Source organism: Diplotaxodon limnothrissa, linkage group LG22 (genome assembly GCF_057381915.1).
Source record: "Diplotaxodon limnothrissa isolate DT_005_m linkage group LG22, D_limnothrissa_male_GT1.1, whole genome shotgun sequence".
NCBI lineage: Eukaryota > Metazoa > Chordata > Actinopteri > Cichliformes > Cichlidae > Diplotaxodon > Diplotaxodon limnothrissa.
Window position 1 is genome coordinate 464,458 of NC_140616.1, and position 22,471 is coordinate 486,928.

Below are 22,471 nucleotides of genomic sequence, written 5' to 3' on the forward strand. Positions count from 1 at the left end.
AACTGGTGCATAATTAACTTTAAAGAGAGTCAAATCTGAAATTTCGCATCTCATATTTTATGTTTACGAACATCTACACCAGAGGTGTCCAACTCCAGGCCTCGAGGGCCGGTGTCCTGCAGGTCTTAGATGTGTCCTTGATCCAACACGGATGATTTAAAATGTCCTGCAGTTCTCCAGAAGCCTGGCAATGAATTAATCATGTGATTCAGGTGTGCTGACCCAGGGTGAGCTCTAAACCCTGCAGGACACCGGCCCTCGAGGCCTGGAGTTGGACGCCTCTGATCTGAAAGACTCTTCTCTTTAAAGTAAGAAAATAACAAAAATAAAAAAAAGTCACAATTCGGATTTTTCTATGATCACAGGCGTACATAACAATGTTGGTCTGCATTCTTTGTTTCCTATAAACTAAATTTAAAAAAGTTTGCCAACTAATTAGTTGTAAAGGCGATGGTGTTCAAATGTTTGAAATTGTCTGTGGTGATCCAGAATAACAAGAACAAAATCCGCATGTTAATGTTTGTGAACAAATCCATGAAACTGAAGTCAAATTCAGAGTTTTTATTGACGATCTGACAGGACGGCAGATTAAACAAAGCCTGAACAGAGCGGCGGGCCAACAGTCACACCAAAGAAAACTAAACTAATAAATAAAATACCACAGACGATAAAAACATGGAGGTGACGTCCAGGTATGAAAAAAAATAAGCCAGAGAGAAAGTGCCTGCGTTCTATCTGAAGGCCACCAGATGGCGATAGCTGTAGCTGCAAAGACTTCAGGCCCTATAGAGGTGAGTAAGCTCTGCATGGGTGATTAATGACACACGAACAAATCTGCGAAATGTGGACCCGCCTGGTTTCAAAGAGGTTACGTGAACTGCTGTTCTGCAGTGACGATCTCACTAACCAGCAGGTGGCGTCAGAGTAGGTACGTCCATCTTTTTGCCGTCCGTGCCTAAAACCCTGACAGGCATGACGGGAACGCTGTTGTGGCGTTAAACAGGTTCTTAATTCTTTGTTTGATCTGAAGAAGAAACTGCACCAAGTCTGAACTCAGAGACGAACAGTTCGCAGGTTTTCACCTCAAACGTCCTGAGTTTTAGGTTTGTTTCCACAGCAGATTTAAGAGAAAATATAGAAAACAGCCACGACGTCACGGCTGGTCTGTCCACTCACTGTGAATGACGGCCACAAAATCATTTACAGGTAAAAGTTTTATATCAAGACTTTAGTTCAAGTTTAAAAACTGAGTCACTGCAAGTGAAGAGGACAAAATAAACCAGTGACTCAATCATGAATCTGTGGGACATGAAACTCAACGCGCGTTTACATTTGTTCCTTTAAGCCAAATTTATTGGTGATGAAATCAGTCGTGGTTAATGTTTACAGAAAAACAAAAACTCAGTGATATTAAAATGTCTTTTTTTACGTGTTTAATCCAAACTTTGATGTCATAATTTGGTCAAATGTCACAACCGTGACGACCTCGTTTTAATCTGCAGGGAAACAAAGAACCAGTCGGAGAATCACAGGATCTTATTTTTCTTTCACAACTTCAGACTGAATATTTGGGAGGTTCTGGTCAAACTGGTCCCAGGAAACACCAGTGAAAGACCCGTTTTTAGCTAAAGCAGCGCTACGGAGCCGTCACATTCGAGGTTAATAATGGCCTGCCGTGTCACATCACCATCGGCTCCTTCAGTCAGGCCAAACAGACAAACCCTAATTTTTCCGTCCTCGTCGTGGGAACACGATGTCATGGTTTAACTTTCACGGCGCCAAATTACAACAACAGTTGCCTGAAGGTGCTCGTCAGCTACAGCGTACAGTAATACACACAGCACAACAGCGCTCAGGTGTTTATCTTTAATTACACTTACTTTCAATAATTTGGAGGAAACATCCATTCTTAACATTTTGTTTTGTCCTAGTCTGGGATCTTTGTGATGTCACAGAGGGCATATCCTTACACAGAGCCAGCAGCTTTCAGTCGTTTGGTTTGTACGAAGTTAAATTTGTCCGAGTTTGAAAGAGGCAGGAATCATGTTTCCATTCGTTTCAGGAATTTTAACCGCAGCCACAGGAGGAGGCGGGGTTAGCAAGCACTGGGTTAAAGGGGGAGGAGCTAAAACATTTTGTTTCTGACCGTTTTAGCTCCTCCCCTTTAAGACTTTACTGATTGGTCAACTTCAGGAAGCCCACAGAGGAGTAGGAGCTGCGAAATAACACAGCTGCAGAGTCATAGGTCATTGTTTCAGCCACAGCTCCGTCTGATCACTTCATCGCTGTCCGATATTTATTAATGGTTAATAAAGACATTGGCAAAGAGCGCATCCTAAAGACCTTTGACCTGTGAAACAAAGGGGAAGCTGGGAGGTTTGGCATCGAACGTGACCCCTCACCCGCCCGCCGCAGACACACAGGAGTCCGACGGCGTGACAGACGACAATGATGGCGGCGTTGCTGAAGAGTCTACAGAAGGACGCAGTCTGAGTCCTTGTCTCTTCTCCTGGATTGCTGTGCCCCCTGACCTCTGACCTGGAACACCGTAACAATAACACAGTGTAATCACCTCATGTCACGGTTATTATTGTCACATTGAGATCAATAAAAAAAAATCTTTTCATGGTGACATTTACGTGGCAGTCAGAACTACTTATTCTAATAATTCACACTCGTCTTCTGAACGCTAACTCAGGTGTTTTAAAGTGGACATGAAACTATGTGCATGAAGGCTCACTGACACCTGCTCTCAGACACTGATGTAACTCAGCCGGGTTTAACAAATAAGTGCTGAAAGTTTTAAAAACAGCGCCCTCTCCTGTCAGTACGCAGCGTGACATCACGTGGTTGGCTAACAGACTGAGCTAACAAGTGACAGGATCGATACCTCAGAGGAAAGGACAGTGAAGCTGACCATCAGTGTGAGGGGATCACTGTAGCGCTGCAGCAGTCAGTTCATGTTAAACCAGGATCTACGGTCACTTTACTGTCTGTGTCTGCAGCAGGAAGTGGCTGTTAGCTGTGTTTGTACAACACTTTATAAATGAGGACTGTGGAGGAGAGCCTGAGTCAGGTGACAGGTGGTTACCAGAGCGACGAGCTGGGCTCTGTGATGTAAACAAGCCTTCACGTGCAGAGTTTCATGCCCCCTTTAAGGTTCCGGTTCCACACCAATGATTCAGTGTGTCCTGTTTGAGACCTGATTTTGGATTAAGGTGTGATAGCAGTGGCCTACAAGTGCTGCCCACAGTCTGCCGGCTTGTCTCCAGGTGAGCTTACCTGCTGCACTGAACCCTGTTGCTGGAGTTGCTGCTGTTGCTGATATTCCTCCTGCTGGAGCTGCCGGGCCAACTCCAGGTCACTGAGGGGCCCCGGGGCCCCGCCCTGCTGCTGCTGCAGGGACACTGCCACAAGGTAGTCCTGACACCCACAACAACACCCATCAGAGACGTGCTAACGGGCCAAAGAGCTCGGTGGCAATGATATTACCTGGTGAGCTCACCTGGTCAATTTGCCGCTGCTGCTCCTGGGCGCTGGGTGGCAGGTGGGGGGTGGGTGGAGCTCTCTGAGGAGGATGACACAGCCGGAAATCGGAGTCGCAGAAGTTTCCATCACCCTCGACATTATGAAGCGACTCCCAGACCACAGACTCCTCCTGCAGGAAGCCTTGATCTGTCACTAGCAGGTACAGGTGCCCCTGAGAGAGGAGACAAGTGCATTACCAGCCCCACCTTGTGTCTGGTCATGGTACTGCAGTGTGTACAGCCCCACCTTGTGTTTGATCATGGTACTGAAGTGGTTGTTCCTGAAGAACACTGAGATCTCGCCCTCTCTGGCTGTCGCGTTGAGCTCACACAGGCCGTGATACGACAGCTGAGTCGCCGTCGACTCCAGAAACTGCTCCGCCACCAGGCCTGCCCGGCACAGACGTGCACAATTATTATGTTCGGGCCATCGTGTACATATTGGGTACTGTGCACAAACACGTTACCTTCACTGACTCGGCTGCTTTCTGCAGAGTGTTTGTAGTCAATGATTTTCTCCACCAGTTGGTTGTAGCTCAGTTTGCCCACAGCAGCCACCATCTCTGGACTCTGAACACACAATCAGGAATTTTACATCATTCTGTCCTGTGGGCGGCCACAGAGAGTCTGACTGATGTCCATGTCCATGTCTGACCATGTCACAAAAAATAAAAATCCCACATGGACATTAAAAACCTGCAATCATGCCACTTCACTGTGCAGCATCATCAACATTACACGTCACACTCCAGACAGACAATGAAGGAGAGAAACACTTAAACCGATGTTAACTATGATATGAAAATATGTTACTACAAAAGATGTTCATGTGTTACTCAAATATGACAGATTAACGTCCGCTAAACTAAAAGTGTGTCGTGCAATATGAATGACGCACGCTTGACAGCCACTTCAGTTCAAACTAGGGGTGGGTGATATAAACGATATAAATTTGGCCTACGATAGAGATTTTGACTATACCGTTCTACCGCGATAGCGCATGTTGATGATGTCATCAAGCTGCGCCCGTTTTGGTCGAAAGCATCGCAGCGGCTACAACCATTATCATCTGCAAATTATGGCGGGCAACAGTCACAGTAAAGAGATTAAGCACTGTTGAAATGTGGGGAAAGCCAAAAACTGCACTTCCGTAACATTGATTCATAAATGTTGAATTCTCTCACAGCTGCTCTGTTCCCATGTTGTTGCAGTATATTAATAACTAACCTCGTATTGTGGATGAATGATCTCAGTTGTTCTCCTGACTGAAGTTTGGCCCGTGTACAGCATCCTGCTATGCGATTGCATTTGTCCCTGACCACCAGAATCTCTCACGTTAACTTTTGTCAAGTGGAAAAAAAGTTAGCGTTCATCCTGCAGCTTCACTGTGCTAATGTTATGCTAACATAGCTGTGTCGCTAGCAATCACGTAGCACAACATTATATACCAGCTAGCCCAACTTCAGTAACCCTGCAAACGCCACTGCCGTAATGCTCTGACAAGCCATCAAGCAGTGCGGCTTACCAAAGTTGTACTAAAACATTTTAACAGATTTAATCGGTTTGAGGTCAGTAAGCACAACCAGAATTCATACATAAGGCACACTCTCGATTTTTGAGAAAATGAAAGGATTTTAAGTCCTTATAGTGTGTAAAATACGTTATACAGAAGAAAAGAATATATCGCGATATATATCGTTACCGCACGTGCTTCAAATTATATCGCGATATGAATTTTAGGCCATATTGCCCAGCCCTAGTTCAAATCTAAAAATAAGAAAACAATAAATTACACATCCGTTTTTTCCCCGCTCATCTTAAGTTGGGGGCAGCAGCAGGGAAGCAGGGCCCTCCCTCTCCACGCCACCCCCAGCTTATCCGGGGACACGTGAGACGCTCCCAGGCCAGCCGAGATGTAATCTCCAAGCCCGGGCCTCTTCCCGGTACGACATGCCTGGCAGGAACACCGTGCCCAGGAGGCGACAGCCTTAGCTGCCTCCTTGTGATGTGGAGGACTAGTGGCTCTGCTCTGAACCCCTCATAACGACTGAACTCTCTCCTAAGACAGAGCCCGTCCTCCTGACGGAGAACCGCTGTTTGTAACTACGATCTTATTCTAACAAAGAGATGAGATTAACAGGTGTGTCATCAACGATGCGCCGTCCGGTGGCAGATAGCTGCATAACATTTAAGATGATATTTTACCAGCATCAGGAATCAATTAACATTTTAACAACTAGGTTAAACAACTAGTAAGTCTGGCACCGACCAACACTTGACTTTTGTTACGGCCCAAGCGTTGCCTGTGTGGGCGTGTCCTACCGTCTCTCCTGCCTCAGCTGCCACCTTTTGAACAGCTCACTCCTTTCAGCAATTAAAAGTATTTCAGGTGAGCTCTGGTGCCAGAGAGCCATGTTAGTGGTTGCAGGTAGTGAGCTGTGTTTTGTGATTGTTTGCTCCTGCTTGGTGGAGAGGACTGTGTTTGGTCACCAATCCTTTTTTGACTTTTCAGTTTACTGACCAACGCTTGAGTTTTGTTCTGCTTCTTTAAATGTTGATAGCGGCTCGTCCGTCTCTTTTAGTTCAGTTACTAATAGAAGCAGTCAGCTGTCACCGAAGGCATGAAGACGCTAGGACACGCCCACACAGGCAACTCCAGGAGGCCCAGCTGAGGCCGTAACACTTTTTCCAGACAGTTTATTAATATTCATGTTTATTAATACTTTCCTTCATTTGTTCATATTTTCTTTCATTCTATAAATATTCTGTTTTCTATACATCCTGATATCTTTCTGTCTATTGTGTTGATAATTTAATGTCAGAACATTTTATTAATTTTCTTGCTTCATCTGCAGCTCTATCAGCCAATCAGCTGACGGTACCCATGGGGATTGGCTGAACGAGCCAATCACCTGCTTCATCATTCAGAGCATTTTATCCAGAGCTCACACAGGTTCGGGAGAAACTCCGGGGTTTGATCCCTTGCTCAAGAGTACTTCAACAAGCAGACTGGAAGAGTTGGGGGTCAAACCGCTGACCTTGCATTGTTAAAACCTCGTTAAGGACCTGGACAGTCCTGCGTTTACGCTCACACACACTCACCTGAGGGTCGACCAGCCAGCCGTGGTACAGCGGGATGTCCAGCAGGTCGAACACGATGCACTCGGGCGTGTATTCAAAGTCCGTGACGCCAGTGAAACGCACATTGACGTCCAGCCCCGTAGACAGCTTCGGGAGGACCGCCATGGCGTCGCTCATGTTCTGCAAACACACACGCCCACGTTATGGTCTCCTCCCCAAAACGGCGTGCTAATTGAAAGCGTGTATGGGAACCAGCATGTCCGTGTGCTTCCTTGGTACCTGCTGGAAGTTGAGCTCCATGCCGTCGGCCTTCTGTCTAGGAGTGACGGACAGCACACACTCTCCTGAACAACGCACACACAGGAACATCGTCAGTAGGACAGCCCGCCACGACCTGACCAGCTCAAACACTCACAGGTGAGAATCCTGGTTTAACCCGACGTGTTGCAGACCGTGTACCATGTGACCTCCGCGGACAGTATCATTCTCGACAGCTGTGCCAGGAGCGAACTCATCGTCTACTTAACGTGGACCCTCCACGTTTACGAGCGAGCGCCCAGCCTCCTGCTCGTGCTACCCGGCACGTTTAATTTCATCATCGATACGTTTGATACATTACCCACAGTCGCTCTTACCCAGGTGAGCCATCAGGTCCTCTGTGGTGACCACCTCAGTCTGAGCAGGAAGCTTGGCCTGCGGCGCGACACACACACACACACACAGGTCAGTTCATTTATAAACTTTATCAAGCGTGAGCGCCGGTGTCTCCTCTTCTGTCCCTCACTAAAAAAGATCAAAGCTGTTTACGACGACACAGACGTCTGCACAGTTACATCATTTTAGAGTGCTCTGATTGGTTCTCAGAGGAACATCTGAAACCACGGTCTACATAACGGTTCATCCAAAGTGTCTCATTAGCTGCTCAACCACCTGAGGCCAGCGGCCGCCACAGGCGAAGCACAGGTGAACCCACAGCACCGGATTCACGTACACCACATGGTTCTAACAGTTAACTTCCTGTTGCCACTAGGGGTCGCTGTGAGTGTTATTGACTATTCTAGATGCGTCCAGGTGTAGATCCCACCAAGCACGGGAAGTCTGGGAGAACACTTATAAGAGCTTCATGCACTGCAGTGCCGCAGACACACCCTTCAACGAAAAGTCAAAGGCTTTGTGATTTAATGCTGCCACCGCCGTCTTCGGGGCGACCTGTCACAACAGCCCAGTCCAACATCTTCGAGGAGCTCATCCTGGTACTGTGATAGCGCGCATGGGAACTATCCATTATCGGTAGAATCTATACTTACTGATCAGATTCGTTATCGATTCTCCACTTTGAGGGTGACCGTCATCACTAAGCAGCACATCTAAGACCTTCATGCAGACTAATTTCATGCTGTGGGCCACATGTTTGTTTGTTGAGACTCGATAACGAATCTGATCAATAAGTATAGATTCTATTGATAATGGAATCAGAATTGCTAAATTCTTATTACGTCCCACGCCTGCTGTCACAGTACCAGGACGAGCTCCTCGCAGATGTTGCACCAGGATGATGTGACAGCTTGTTACCTGTTGAAGTTCAGGCGCTAGCTGCTAGGCTCTGGTCTGCATACACTGAGCTTTAGCATCACTCTTGTTCTTGGCTGGCTTAGCGTTAGCATATTGTCTGACTAGCTTAACGTTAGCATGCTCTCTGTGCAGATGTGGGCACAGAGCTGAACTTGTGCTTGAACTTTAGCATCGCGTTCGCGTCCTTTTGTGCAGTAAAAACAATTTCAAGGACCTGAACTACTAGGAAAGGGTTCTCCCATGCCTTCTAACGAGGCCAGCTTCCCTGGGAACCAAAGCCACCTTTCAGCTGCTAGAAATCTGACTTGAACCTTTCCCGGTCTTCGGCGCAAGTCTGAGCATGACAACAACGAGCTCAGACCGACTGGAACCTGGGAGCTCTGAGCCCTGCCCTTCCAAACAGCTGGAACACGTAACATGCACCTCCAGGTTCTTATGTTACCATGACGACGCAGACAGGAAACACCTGCCCTGACTTCCTGAAGGTTCTCAGGCAGATGTTTGCGTACCTGCGTAGTGCAACTTGTTGTCTTTAGATTTGTGTGCTGCAGCTGGGTGGAGATGAACATCCACCTGCCGCTCCGCCCTTTAAATGATGGTGATTCTCACCTTCCAGCGCAGGAACAGCGTGTTCATGATGGCCAGCAGGGGGCAGGGTCCGTTCTCACTCTGGGTGATGATGGGTGTCTTCTTCTCCTTCCAGGTGATCCACTTCACCAGGTAATACGCTGGCATGGAGGGCCCAGGCTCCGGTGCCGCAGTAGGAGGAGCAGCAGCACCCCCTGTGGGGAGGGGGAGAAATGCAGTCACACTCAGCTAAACAAAGTTACATTTATTTGGAGTACTAAGGTGTCATCGCAAAATAAACCCAGAGAAGAAGTGCAGTCAGGCACCAGGCTGAGCACAGTTTCAGTAACATGGACGCCTCACCGGCAGCTTCCAGCGCCGCCTCGTCCTGCAGACTCGGGACTTCGGTGGATGGCGAGCAGCCCTCCGCACCCAGCGCCGAGTACGACGACGACAGGCCGTCATCCACGTCCAGGGAGTTTCCTGTTGTCACGACCCCATCCGATAGCTCCAAGCTGGGGATGGAGAATGATGCCGAGTCCGTGGACTCCAGCTGGTCGTCTGAGCCACCCGCTGTCACCACCGAGGAGCTTTCCTCCACGTCCAGACCTGCGGACAATAGAAGCACCATGAGGGATCCTCTGGGCATCTTAGGCCCCGCCCTTCACCCATGTCTCCTCCTCTACCTGGTCCTGCCCCAGCCTCCGTGGGTTCCTCTGTGGTGGTGGCGATTGTTAGAGTCATGTTTTCAGATGATGGACTTGGCGATGATTCTGGCGGCGTGGGTGTGGCCTCTTCCTCCTCCTCCATCGGGACCTTGGCGAGCGCAGGGCTGTCAGCGGCACCGCCACTTGTGTTGGGGATGTCAGTTCTGAGGTGCGCTGGTGTCACGCTTAAGGTGCATTCTTTGGAGAAAGTCTGTGAGCTGACAGTGGGCTCCTCTGAATCGCATTTCATCTCCAGGTCAGCGATGGCGGAAGGCTGCTCCCTGGACTCCTCCATGATCAGCTGACGGCTTCACAGGCACGACTCCGTATGACAACACGTGGAGAGAGATGACTTAGACGGACGTGGTCACGAGAGAAACTAGACCTCAGCATCGGGTGGCTTTAAGACAGCAGGAGGCGCTCCAACATGGCCGCCAGGAGATCGTCACGAGAGAACGATCACCTGCCCGCCGCCTGCCAAGGGTGTTGGAAAACAGACACACCGGTCTACCTGAGAGCAACCATGGCTGCAGAAAATCTGAGCAGAGAAGAGACGCAGCACGGCCCTCTGACATCAGTCACACCTGAGGAAACACAGAAGAAGAAGTCAGCAAACACACGTGTGTGTGTGTGTGTGTGTGTGTGTGTGTGTGTGTGTGTGTGTCTCTGTCTGTGTGTCTGAGTTGTGGAGTTAGCTCAGAGCTGTGTGCAGCCATGAGGCTGATTTAAAGATGGATTCCGAGTGACGGTGCAGCGTCACCTCCATCCACTAATTTCTCAGATCTGTGACATCACAGAAACATTGTGTGTGCCTCACAGGTGTAAACTCTGATAAACATCTGCACACTCTCCACTTGACGGTCAACACTGCACATCCACCCTCAGCTGTTTGAACGGAAGCAGCTCCCCCCAAGCTGTGGGGTACAGCTGTGACCGTGAGAGAAGCAGGGGTGTGGCTGAGAACGCAGACCGACACCTGGACCGCTGCTGTACACCTGAGCTCCGAGCCTTACAGGTGACCTGTACTGGGGGGGCGGCTGCTTCACTCCCAAGATCGACGTGAAGGAAAGTTGTTTCCCATGACGCTCCTCAATTAGGTGAGAAGGGTTCAGCGGTGACTTACGCTCGCACACACACGGGTGGCAGCCTCAGCTGACCCCGGTCTTGCGGAGCGGCCGGTTAACCCTGCTCTTCCGGTTAACCCCGACATCCGGGCCCGTGCCCTCCTCCCGAAAACCGGTCAGCTTACCGGGTCCGGCGCGGATTCGCGGAGAACGCTGACGCTGGCAGATGAACGCGCGTGCTACCTGTTTACATTCCTCTCCGCCAGGTTCATAGGTCCCGCCCACCGTCCGTCCACATCCGCTAAGCTTCAGCAGCCTACGCTGCCTGTTAGCCAACTGGCTAGCTGTGAACTTTTTCTGTCGTAAAATTGTCATTAATGTTCACGCGCAGCAGCTCGTGAGGGCCTGGGAAGAAACGCAGAGAAACCAAACAAGCGGAACTCCGAGCGGAGCGGGAAGCCGCTTCAACACGAACCGTACAGATGTTACACACCGCGTTAGCTTAGCATGAGCTAGCTGGCACTGACAGCCAAACGCGATAAGACTTTTTTAACTTTATGTCCTTTTTGGTCTCTGAGCGGGGCAGCATTCACAGCCACAGCGGCGCACTCACCTCTCAGACCGCGGGCACGCGCTGTCGGGTTCGGCCAATCAGAAACATGAAGAAAATAAAACGTTACAAACAAAATGTGACGTTTTCACAGCTTCAACTCGCGTCGTACCCTCCTGACAGAGCAACTTCTACTCGGTATACGTCACGTCCGGTCTCACCTTCGCTCCCTCACCTTATTCCACAGAGTGCGTTACATCTGTGGACCACGGTAACATGGGCGGGCGGTGCGCTCACCTTTGACTGTTTTCGTACAAACCCCGCCTCCATTACCCAGGCTTCACGAATCGAGCCGAGGTGGACCGAAAACTGTGCAGGGAGAGTCTATCCAGTTGACTCCGCCTCCAATCCAACCAACCAGACGTGAAAGTGTTCTGTTTTGTTTTATTAGAATTTGTTTATTATTTCAAGTACATATAGAAAAATGGCAACTAGAGCTGCATAAATTCAATGGATACAACGAATTGCCAGAAGGAGTGATTACAGTAACAATATAACCACATAAATCAGAATCAGAATACCTGGGGGAAATAATTTTTTGTTACAAAACATACATAAAACAGAGATAATGAATGTTGACAGTGACATAGATGTGTACACATGTCTAAGTTGCAAAGTTGAGTGAAATGCTGCCTTTTAGGTAAACAGAAACAAACAACAAAGGGTAAATATATTATAAAATAAGATAAGATGACCTTTATTAGTCCCACAGGTGGGAAATTTGTTTTGTTACAGCAAAAGTGCAAAGTTATGTAGCAGAAATTAGAAAACACTGGAATGCAATAAAATACAATAGAATAAAATAAAATAATATATACAATAGAATAAAATAGAATAGAATAATATATACAATAGAATAAAATAGAAATACAAATACTATATACAACTGAGTAGGAAAATACAAAAATACAACTTCGTCAGAAGAAGAATTGCATAAGAATTGCACATATAGCAGTCTTATTGCACATGTGTGGGTTAGTGTGTTTGATCAGCTGCAAAAGTCTTTATTGTGGAGTCTGACAGCAGTGGGGAGGAAAGACCTGCGAAATCTCCCCGTCCCACACCGTGGGTGCCGCAGTCTCCCATTGAAGGAGCTGCTCAGTGCTGTCAGAGTCTCCTGCATGGGGTGGGAGATGTTGTCCAACAGGGATGACAGCTTAGCCACCATTCTCCTGTCACTCACCACCTCCACTGGGTCCAGAGGCCACACCATAGAACATGGCTATTCAACTACGAAGTTAGTTGGGCCAGATTTTCAAACCAAGGAATTTATTTGGGCCAGATATTTTTTTTGAAGCCAGTAAGCAACAGATCATGATCAATTTCAAACCCACACAACTGTACTGAAAAACAAGTATTTTTTTTTATTCCTTTTCCCCTGTAAATCTGATGACCTCACAAATGCACACCAAAAGGTCCATTTAAAAAAGGGGGGCCATAACTAAAAATTTTTTTGCACATTTGAAATAATAATAATAATAACAAAAAAACATTTTGATAATTCCCTTTCAAATTAAAATAAATATTTCACTGACCACTCATTTTTCCTGCCATGGATGGAGCCCCATCCGTCACAAGTATACAGACACGCTTCATATCCAGACCATTTTCCTCAAAAAGAGCTGAAATCTTCTCAAACATTATTTCGCCAGCTGTGTGTCCCTCTAACGGTAGTAAACCGAGCAATTTCCCATCCAAAAAACGGACATATACGCACAACTGTGCATTATCAGTTCTGTCTGTGATCTCCTGCTATAGACATTACATCAGTTTTCTTCAGGTCATCTAACAGCATTTCAAACTCGTTTGACGCCAGAACTTCAACTCTACGAATATTTGAACTGTCCTACAGGGGTACGTTTTTAATAGCAGATGTCACACTTACTTTAATTTATTCATCACTTTTCACCGCATCCACCACGGCCAGCATGCAGTATTTCACCGTTTCAGAATCTGTGAAAGGCCTTTTCTTCTTCGCCAAGAAGCAGAAAGGGAAGATGCTGCAGCTCTCTCTTGGGCTGTACAGGACCCTCACCATGGTAGTACAACTCCTGTTGTACTACCATGTACATTGGTAGTACATCTTACCATAATGTAATAATAATGGTAATAATTACAACATGGTAATAATCTTACCATGTTGTAAGATTATTAAACTCGGTAAAATGAATAAGTATTTGTCAGTCCAGGCAGGGTTAAACCGACAGTTTTCATTGTCAGTTTCATTTTGCGCTTTAGGAGTGAGAAAGACATGCTGTTGTCGCATCATATATTACAATGATTGTTTAATATGTTTACATCACGGTGCATTGTGGGTTAAATATTGCTAGGCTACTAGAAGTGTTGCATTCACAGTCTACACTACGCTGTAGGAATTTTTAATTTTTTTAAAAATTAATGAATGAATTAATTTTTTTGCGTTTTCTCTATGTTTCTGCTAGGACCACAGGCAGGGCCACTCGCAGGTTGCTTCTGGGCCGCATTTGGCCCGCGGGCCGCCATTTGAATAGGCTTGCCATAGAAGATGGCTGAGGCCACCACAGAGTCATAGAAGGTCTTCAGGAGTGGGCCCTCCACTCCAAACGACCTGAGTCTCTGCAGCAGGTACAGCCTGCTCTGCCCTTTCCTGTAGAGGGCGTCTGAGTTATGAGTCCAGTCCAGTTTGTTGTTCAGATGAACACCAATGTTTCAATTATCCATAATTCAGGGGGTTGTGAAGCTCATTTTGTAACCGGAAGGTCGCCAGTTCGACCTCCGCGTACACTGACGGCCTCTGACTGTAAAGTCATGTTAATGTCATGTTAAGCATTTTGTTAACAAGGCGACAGTGTTGGGGAGTAACGGAGTACATGTACCGCCGTTACGTATTTAAAATACAAAATATGAGTAACTGTATCCGTTACAGTTACCGTTTAAAAAGGTGGTATTCAGAATACAGTTACTTTGTTGAAATAAATGGATTACACGGCGGTACTTCCTGTTTCATATGTTCGGCTATGCCCTCTCTATGTTTGGTAATTCCACGCTGTTGGAAACCCAAACAAAACACGCATTAAGAGGCACAAATGCCCGTGTTTCAATCTCGCGTCTCATAATGACGTGAAGAAATATTTTTTTAAATGATTTAATATGAAGGCAACAGGAAGTGTTACAGGCATCGCCCTAAAGCCTGATGGGCAGTGTAGTCTGTGCTGCAGGGAGGATGGACCCGTGATGTGTCTGTGAGTGAGGGAGAAAAAGGAAAAGTACAAGCTGTCACTGAGCAGAAACGGGAGCTGGAAGCATGTAAATATAATAACAACCACTGCAGCCAAGAAGAGTGCCTGACGAGCCCAGCTGTGAGTAAGCTATTAAGACTCGACTGTACACCGTGTTCCTGTTTCCTCTGAAACAATAAGCTCCGTTGGAGCAGCCTTTCAACGCCTCTCTCTGTCTCTGCTAGCAAAGTTGACCCAGACAACAAAGTAAAGCTAGTTTTCAGCTACGAGCCGACACGAACCCGACGTATTAGCCAGAGGTCCCTTTACCACGGTTTGGAGCCGCTCACCTGTTTTATATACGCGCCGAATAGTTTTCTATACGAGATCGCTGCAAAAAGTGCAGCCTTACCTAATGTCCACCTACTGTTACTCATTTATATTATGATTTAAACATCTAGCTGGTGTTGGTGTGGAGAGTAACTTTCAGTAATAGTAATAAATCACATTCATGTAGCTGTAAAAAGCATGATAATATATTAAGTAATCCAAAGTAATCAGGATACGTTACTCTCATTGAGTAACGTAACGGAATACGTTGCAAAATATATTTTGGGGCATGTAATCTGTAATCTGTAGTGGAATACATTTTAAAAGTAACCTTCCCAACACTGCAAGGCGATGGGTTGATATCCTCCTTAGGTCCCTCCCTTATGAAGACGGTCCTTGAGTCATTTCCTCATTATCCAGTTACACTTAATGACTTAGTTGGTATAATGTTAAAATGAAACCCTCGCTAGAGTTCGTACCTTCCTCTGTCCTGTGTTTAACCATGCTAAGGCAATTCCCTTACTTAACACTGTAACCCCTAACACGCTGCTGGCCAAAGGTTTTTACAACACTTTTTAAAATTACTATAACTTTTGAACAGTTTGTGAAAGCAGCGATATTAGAGTCATTGCTGTAATCCCAAGCACGTGTCACTCAGCCCTGGAGAGGCTGCTTCACCAAAAATAGCCTCTGTGCCAAGACTGAGGCCATGATTACAGCTCCTCAGTGATCGCTTCTGTTTGCTCATCTGCAGAAACCAGTGTTTGTAATCGCAGTCTGCAGACCTTTGGTTTTAAACCATGTTACATTAAAAAGCCCAGAATAAAAGATGCAGACACACTTTTTATGTTTTTGATCTCTTTACTTTCTCAGGTGAAGTCTTGGTTTCTGATGGTAGGTGGTTTCTCTAATTGGGAATCTTGATACCTTCACCTTCAGCACAGAAACCTGCAGAGAGAAACAGACAGTCACATCACCTGATTCACCTCAGACTGATTTCTCAGATTCTAGTGCAAACAGTTAAAGTGAAGCACTTTTCTCTGGGTTGTAGATGAAGTCCGGGTCTCCGGAGAAGCCCAAGCATGTTGCCTGCTGCTTGAAGTGTTCCAGCTCCGGCTCCTTCAGGGTTGACTCTTTGCCTGCAAACAAAAACACTCAAACGGATGAACATTTTGGATTTTAAATGAGAATTTTAACTTCTGTGTCTAATTTTCGTCCTACCCAGAAGATAAAGGGAATGAGCAACGAACTCATCGCTGGCATCTATATCGATCTTCAGTAATTTAAGCAGATGTTTGGTGTTTCTAGCCGTGCTGTTTATCACGAAGACGAGGCAGCCGTCACAGCTCGGCAGCAAGTAGAACGAAGACGTGGAGTTGGCCACTGGGAACAGAAAAATTTCATGTAATAACAACATGATCTTCTGAAACAGGAAGTCCAACTGCACCTCGAGGACTGAAAACCTCACGTAGGAAAACGCCAGAGATCAATTTACAAGAGACAAATACACAATCTAATATTAAAAGACAATTAAATCAGACACAAAGAGTTTAACTGAAAATAACTTAGATGATATGCAGGAAAATGACACAAAAACCTGGGGATGAATGTACAATCATCTAAACAAAAAAGCAGCTAAAAATCCCCTAGAATGACCTTAGATAGAAGAAAAAAGAACTGAAAAATATCAAGCTGTTTGAATTAACCGATTTCAGAGAAAATATGAGTGATGGAAGAAACAATATTACTGGAAACAAATGAAAAAGTTAATCTAAAATGAGACAGAACAGGAAAAAGAATCATGAAAACTTTGCAGCTTTTATGTTGGAACTTCTCTGTAGTGTGTCAGGTCGAGTGGGTTGCGTACTTTCCACCGTGGCAGTGTTTCCTTCAAAGGTTATGTTCGTCGTTGAAGTCATGCAGGTTCCATTCCTGAGAACATCAGAGAGAAAGAATAAACTCACGCCCACTTCAGAAACTCTCTTGCCCTCAGTTACTGTCTGTTGCCTGCTGCCCCCTGCTGACCTCTGTTATGCCCCGTTACCATTTGCTTCCCTCTGTTGCCTCTTATTACCCCCTGCTGCCCCCTGTTGTGTTGTTACTGTCTGCTGCCCTCTGCTGTCCCCTGCTACCCTCTGGTGCAGGATGGATGGGCTTAATGGTAACAGATGTTGATGCGTGTGATGAGCTCACATCCTGTCTTCCTGCAACATGACGACCTCCCCAGAGCGCACTGGTGAGGCGCTGATCTTCACCCAGGAGCTGTCGGTCAGGTTCAGCAAAGCTTTGTAGACGTCGTGACTGGTGTAGCCCAGCAGGAAGTTCACCCTGCCATACATCTGCACAGACAAGGAAGTGGCCTAGTCAGCTGACACGCTGCCTGCTACATGAGTTTTATTAAATAAACCAAAAACATGACAGCGCTTCGTATCCTGTTCTTCCTGACCCAACAGGAAGCTGTCACACCTGAAGAAAACAGATCCCTGTTTGAATCTCACTGACCAGTCAATAAGTCACTAATCATAATCAACAATAATAATAATAATCAATCGACAATCACTATTACTGACAATAACTAAATAAGACAGGAGAGGGCGCTGTCTGCACACAGTGGTTAGCACTGTGTCCTCACAGCAAGGAGATCTGGAATCTCCCATCTGGCTGGGTTCTTCCTGTTTTCATGTTTTCTCCGTCCACACACTTCTCTGTGTTAGCCCTGCCACAGGCTGGACACCTGTCCAGGTGTGCCTGCTTCCTGTGATAATGGAGATAGATGTCAGTCTCCCTGCGACCCTGACTTATAATGGAAGTGGAAGAGAATGGATGGGTGGATTTTATGTAATTTTACTTTTAGCCTTTTGATACTAGTCACATTTTTGGGGTTTTAAGGCTCGACTTCTGTTGTTTCAAATGTGCTTCAGTCACTCAGGAAACATGAAATTAACAATGCTGAGCTCCATTTTTGTGGAGCCTCAATTTTATCCCACAACTTAGACATTCACATTACTCACACTCTCATAACACATACATGTACGATCTTGGGGGTGGGCACGCTACACGGCATCCAGAAGACCATCAGGGTGTACACCTCACCTCTGGCGCCGTTGCCCACCTCTCAATTTTAAATACAGGTAGACACTGAGGGCTAGCAGGAGGGGCTATGCGCTTACCTGCTGCTCTCTGGCAGGTAGCTCCAAGCCCTCCTGGGTTTTAAATGCACCTTAGAACACACATGCATCAACACTACAAATGAGTGGGTGGAGGGAGGTTTGGAGTCTTCTCTCACCCCCGTTCTCTGCTGCCTGTTTGGGCGGGGGGGCTAGGAGGAGGAGTTGGCCGTCCGACTGCGGTCTGGAGTGTGGGGCCTCCCTGCTGCTGCGGAGTCGGGGCAGTCTGCTTCTCCCCACCCCAGGGAAGAGGGTAACACCACCTGGGTCTGGGTGCAGTTCCCCCCTCCAGGGGCAAGGGTACCTAGACCCGGGGCTTAGAGTACACTTGGGGAGTGTGATTGTGTGTACAGCGTCTCTTTATGTCTGTCTCCACGTTGGTTGAGTGTGGAGTAAGTGCATATGAGAGCATGAGGGGGGGGAATGGATGTTTGTATCTGTGTGTGCCTGTATGTCTGTGTCTATATGTCAGGTTGGGTGTCAGGCGCCACCTCTCTGGGGACATCTCAGGCCCTCCAAGGTTTGGAGGCCTATCTCCACCCACCACCACTTCCCCTGCCAGTGACAGACGCCCTCAGACATCGGTGCGTTGGTGGTTCTGTGTCTGGGGGTGGGCGTCCAGGTACACACCGGCTCACTCCTGGTGGCTGCTTATCGGCGCCTGGAGCCTGGGGCTCGCTCGGGCCACTTCGGGGGTGGGGTGCCCTCGGCCTCTCGGCCTGGGGCTCGGTCACTCTGGCGCAGCTCACGGGCGCGTCACTGCAACCCCCCCTGGCTTCTGCTCCGCGGCTGCTGAGTGAGCCCTCATCTGGGACTCTCCTCAGCTCTTACTGGGACAGTGGCGCGGCTGCCCCTCTGTTGGTCTTCCTTGGTCTCTTGTGTTCTGGGGGCCTCTGGATGTCTGGAGTCTTGATCTCCTCCATACCTGCTTCATGCCCTGGAGGACGGGGCTGTGGCCCCCCCACACCCTCTAGCAGATCATTACATGAAGGAACCTTTTAAAAACAAGCGCGTCCATGCTCACAGGTGTACACACGGGTGCTCACACACACAAACTACACCCTTTTTGGCTCCTACCTCAAAGCACACTGTGCGCTGTCAATCCTACGTGCTGCACAATAAAATAATAATAATAATAATAATAATAATAATAATAATAATCTTCAGTTCTAAGGTCAAATGGCGGAGAGTCCCAGATAATCACCTGAGCCACTAATCAGGTGATTAGAGGATCATCAGGGGTCCTTTTGTCCCTCTGTGGGGGGTCACTCCCACTAGGTTTATATCTGGGACTCTCCACCATTTGACCTTAGAACTGAAGAAGCTTCTGGGATGAGAGGTGAAACGTCTTCAAGCAACTTAAAGAAGTCCAGACGCTTTTCTTTGAAGCTCCTTAGACTACGATGACCTGGATGACTGAGAACCTTCACAGACATATTTACTGTTATATTCACATAGATAATCACGATGATGTTGTTTATTATGTTGCTCTTTTTCTTTGCTTGTTTTCCCTTTTTTCTTTGTCAACAGGTGACCCAGGTGATTGATATTTGTATTTTTTGTCTGCTTATTTTGTTGGCTTTAGTTTTTTTATCCCCGTCCCTCTTCCCCGCTGTTTTTCTTTCCCCAGTCATGTCTGTCCCGTGTGTAGCAAGTGAAAATAAAATAAACAGTAAAAGCAAAGGTGAATCAAACAGACCAATACAGCACGGTCCATTTGGTAAAGTAAATCCGTTGGGCATCTTTCTTTGCCTTTAGACAATAATTCTGATGGCAAAAGAACCAAATGGGACAGGTGAAAAAACATTGTTAGTGAAAACCAAATATTCTCCAACAGCTTCACTCAGCCACTTCAAAGTGCAAATAAAAGTGTGTAGTCTACATTTGTAGGCAGTTTAATAACCAAAGTATTTTATCCATCCTGCAGTGGAAACTAAGATGCAGTTATTTAATGATGAAGCTGTAAATCAGTCTGAACCTCCACAGCAAACAATGACTTCAGCACCACGTTCACCTGTTAACTCCACAGCCCACCCCACAGACCTAGGCAGCAATCAGAGGAGTCTTACCACAGAGGGGTCTTCCATAGACAGCGGCGTCACCAGCGGTTTGCATTCCTCAGGTGTCAAAGCCGAGCTGCTGAGAACCAGCGCTGCAAACAGGAAATGGAAGCGACAGTTGAGCCACAGATTCATAATGCTGATGGTGGCAGGCATGTCACCAAGTCTGAGCCACTCAGTTTTTATACGAGCTGCAGGAGAGACAAACCTGCAGGTTTACACTGTTTGGACACAAAGGTTTTCCTGCGCACAGTTCAGATGTTTCTGGGCCTTCTGTGATTTCACAACCTCTGTGTTTGTGTATCGATCTCGCTCGGGTTTGTTTAAGCAGCCATCAAGGACATTCAGACTGGTACTCGGGATAACACTAAACACAGCCTGAACTCTGCCACCACTGCTGCCATCGTCAGTCACAGCGACTACAGCAGAGACAGTGATGATGATGATGATGAGGAAGGACTGCATCACATTTACCGAATTTTGTAAAACTGCTCCAGATGACTTATGGTCCGGGTTTTACCTAATGCATAACACTTGGTTGAAGGTGCAATGAACAGCTTTAGATCCCATTAAATGCTCTGTCCATGAAGCCAGATAACACACAGCAATGAGTTAAACTGCAGACATGCTGTGGAAGAGAGACAGAGGTTAATAACAGATATGATTCAATTCTATGATCTAATCTGTTATTATTCTATATTATTATTATTCTATGATCTAATCTATTAATCTATTATTACAGGTATCATTACTGCTAAAGGAGGCCGAGGAGTAGCTAAACATTTGACACAATGAGCAGGAAAGTGCAGGAGGGACAGGTGAAGTAGCCATGCTGCTAGCGAGTCGGCTACAAGCTAAGCTAAGCTAGCAAAACAGTAAAGACAGTGAGTGAATAAAGTGAATAGAATCAGTGAGTTAATCAACAGAAAATGTGCTTTGAATGATGCACGTCAAGATCACGCTATGAAATAAGATGTTGTTGATGTTGTTGTTTTTTTAATTAAACTGACTACACCGATTAGGTTCATAAAACCACCACTGTGTGTTGGAACAGGAACAGGAAGTGCTGACCATACAGACACACACAGCCCGGGCTCAGGTAGGGTGCAGGAAACGGGTGTAGAAAGACCTGCCTGCTCCCCGCCCTGCTTGTCTGTGTTAAACATGCCCTACAGGGTGCATGCGTTGGTGGACGTGAGCGTATGAGGTGTGAATAATGAGTATGATTGCATGAAACCTAGAGTGCTATTACAAATTAGGGGACAGTTGCAACATAAGCACTTGACAGCTTGTCAACAGTCTGCCCCCCCCAATGTATAAGGTGCATGTAAAATTGAGCCCCAGCCACCAACCTCTGGGTAACGCACCTGTCCCCCAGGGTCCTGTATGTGGTGGTCTGTAAATACTACTTTATAATTAAAAAGGAGGGACGGGTGGCTGCACAGCACAGCGAGCAAAGCCAAAGGCCTTCCAACTGTGGCCTGTGTGGCACCCCACCCAAGACCCTACATGTGTCAGAGGAAGCGGGCGGGGGTTGGGAATGCTTAAGTCTGGCAGCACTGATGCCAGCTATGTTGCAACCCGTGTCAGCAGTTAGGTGAAAGGCAATCTTGGGATTACTCATTAGCTAAATGCCAGTGACAAATAAAGATTGTGGGGCACAGTGCAAGTGGTGTTTTCCAGCTGCACACAGAATATTATAAAGTGGAGTCTGAGCTCAAAAAGACATTTTAAGGACATGTTTGTGTCCCTGCAGTACGTAAATCCAGCCAACAAAGGGTGTGTCCCAATTCAGGTACAGCTAGACCAGTAGATGTTCTTGGTGTGCAGGCTGTGATCAGCTGACCTGCTGCTCTCTGTGCATGTACACACCTGGATTCATCCAGATGTGAGCAGATGTCCCCTGAGCTGTCCTGGCTGATTCCATCCTCTACACTGACACTGTTGATGCTGTCTTTATATCAGCTAACTGTGACCATGAATCCACAGCCACTGTGCACCAGTCACACACTGGTCTTTACTGTAAACCAATCAGAGTGCAGCAAACTCACCTGTATATCCTGCGCTGACCTGCAGAGGATTCTCATGCAGTCTTTAGATAACACAGTCAGTCTGTCTCAGTTCGTTTCAGTCCGTCCTTTAACACTAAGCTCTCTCCTTCTTTATCATCTGTCTCCATCTCTGTCTTTTCTCTCCCTGTCAGATCAGCAGCCGGACTTTAGCTGCAGCACACTGTGAGACAAACTGCACACACACAGTTTGTGTGTTTGCTGATGTTTGTTCAGCTCATAGAAATGTGTTTGTGTAAACATGTAGGGAGTAAAAGTAAAAAGTGGTCAGAAAAAAAGCACTGAATCACAGATACCTGAAAATTGTACTTTAGTACAGTCCAGAAGTATTTGTACTTTGTTACTTGGCAGCTCTGCAGGTTAGCTGTATACTTTGAGGTCTAGCCTATCCCGAGGTTCATGGCAGGGTGGTGGCTGAAGAATAAACTTTTAAAAATATGTACTCCAACATAACCAAGGGTCATATATATGAGAAACAGAGAAAAGTGCGTTACGTTTACAGGTTTGAGGGATTAAAGTT

The 22,471-nt window shown here is 46.7% G+C and overlaps 2 protein-coding genes across 3 annotated transcripts; both read right to left on the reverse strand.

Annotated features, from left to right (window-relative positions):
* Positions 1-557: 557 nt before the first annotated feature.
* On the reverse strand, positions 558-11,349 carry mindy1 (MINDY lysine 48 deubiquitinase 1). 2 transcript variants are annotated; one of them, XM_085347026.1, is made up of 12 exons: positions 11,304-11,349; positions 9,434-10,038; positions 9,111-9,356; positions 8,790-8,962; positions 7,244-7,301; positions 6,888-6,952; positions 6,630-6,788; positions 3,995-4,097; positions 3,775-3,917; positions 3,506-3,700; positions 3,283-3,423; positions 558-2,538 (listed from the first exon to the last, which is right to left on the reverse strand). In XM_085347026.1, the coding sequence occupies exons 2-12, from the start codon at positions 9,747-9,749 to the stop codon at positions 2,473-2,475; spliced, it is 1,665 nt and encodes a 554-aa protein (XP_085203152.1). In that variant the 5' UTR covers positions 9,750-10,038; positions 11,304-11,349; the 3' UTR covers positions 558-2,472. The 2 variants fall into 2 exon arrangements, with proteins under 2 accessions (XP_085203152.1, XP_085203151.1); XM_085347025.1 differs by lacking the exon at positions 11,304-11,349 and adding an exon at positions 11,132-11,276.
* A 4,136-nt stretch (positions 11,350-15,485) lies between these two features.
* On the reverse strand, positions 15,486-20,074 carry LOC146609068 (uncharacterized). Its single transcript, XM_085347027.1, has 6 exons — positions 19,892-20,074; positions 16,849-16,994; positions 16,523-16,587; positions 15,877-16,038; positions 15,690-15,794; positions 15,486-15,603 (listed from the first exon to the last, which is right to left on the reverse strand). Exons 1-6 carry the CDS (start codon positions 20,036-20,038, stop codon positions 15,563-15,565), a joined length of 666 nt encoding a protein of 221 aa, XP_085203153.1. The 5' UTR covers positions 20,039-20,074; the 3' UTR covers positions 15,486-15,562.
* Between the last annotated feature and the right edge of the window lie 2,397 nt (positions 20,075-22,471).

Excerpts from the sequence above, each read along its gene's own strand:
- mindy1 (XM_085347026.1), bottom strand. The coding sequence starts at position 9,749 with ATGGAGGAGTCCAGGGAGCAGCCTTCCGCCATCGCTGACCTGGAGATG. Across the intron at positions 8,963-9,110 it reads GGCGGCGCTGGAAGCTGCCG|GGGGTGCTGCTGCTCCTCCT; the intron begins GTGAGGCGTCCA and ends CCCTCCCCACAG. Across the intron at positions 3,424-3,505 it reads AGCAGCGGCAAATTGACCAG|GACTACCTTGTGGCAGTGTC; the intron begins GTGAGCTCACCA and ends TGTGGGTGTCAG.
- LOC146609068 (XM_085347027.1), bottom strand. The coding sequence starts at position 20,038 with ATGCCTGCCACCATCAGCATTATGAATCTGTGGCTCAACTGTCGCTTC. Across the intron at positions 16,588-16,848 it reads ATGTTGCAGGAAGACAGGAT|GAATGGAACCTGCATGACTT; the intron begins GTGAGCTCATCA and ends TGATGTTCTCAG. Across the intron at positions 16,039-16,522 it reads AAACACTGCCACGGTGGAAA|TGGCCAACTCCACGTCTTCG; the intron begins GTACGCAACCCA and ends TTCTGTTCCCAG.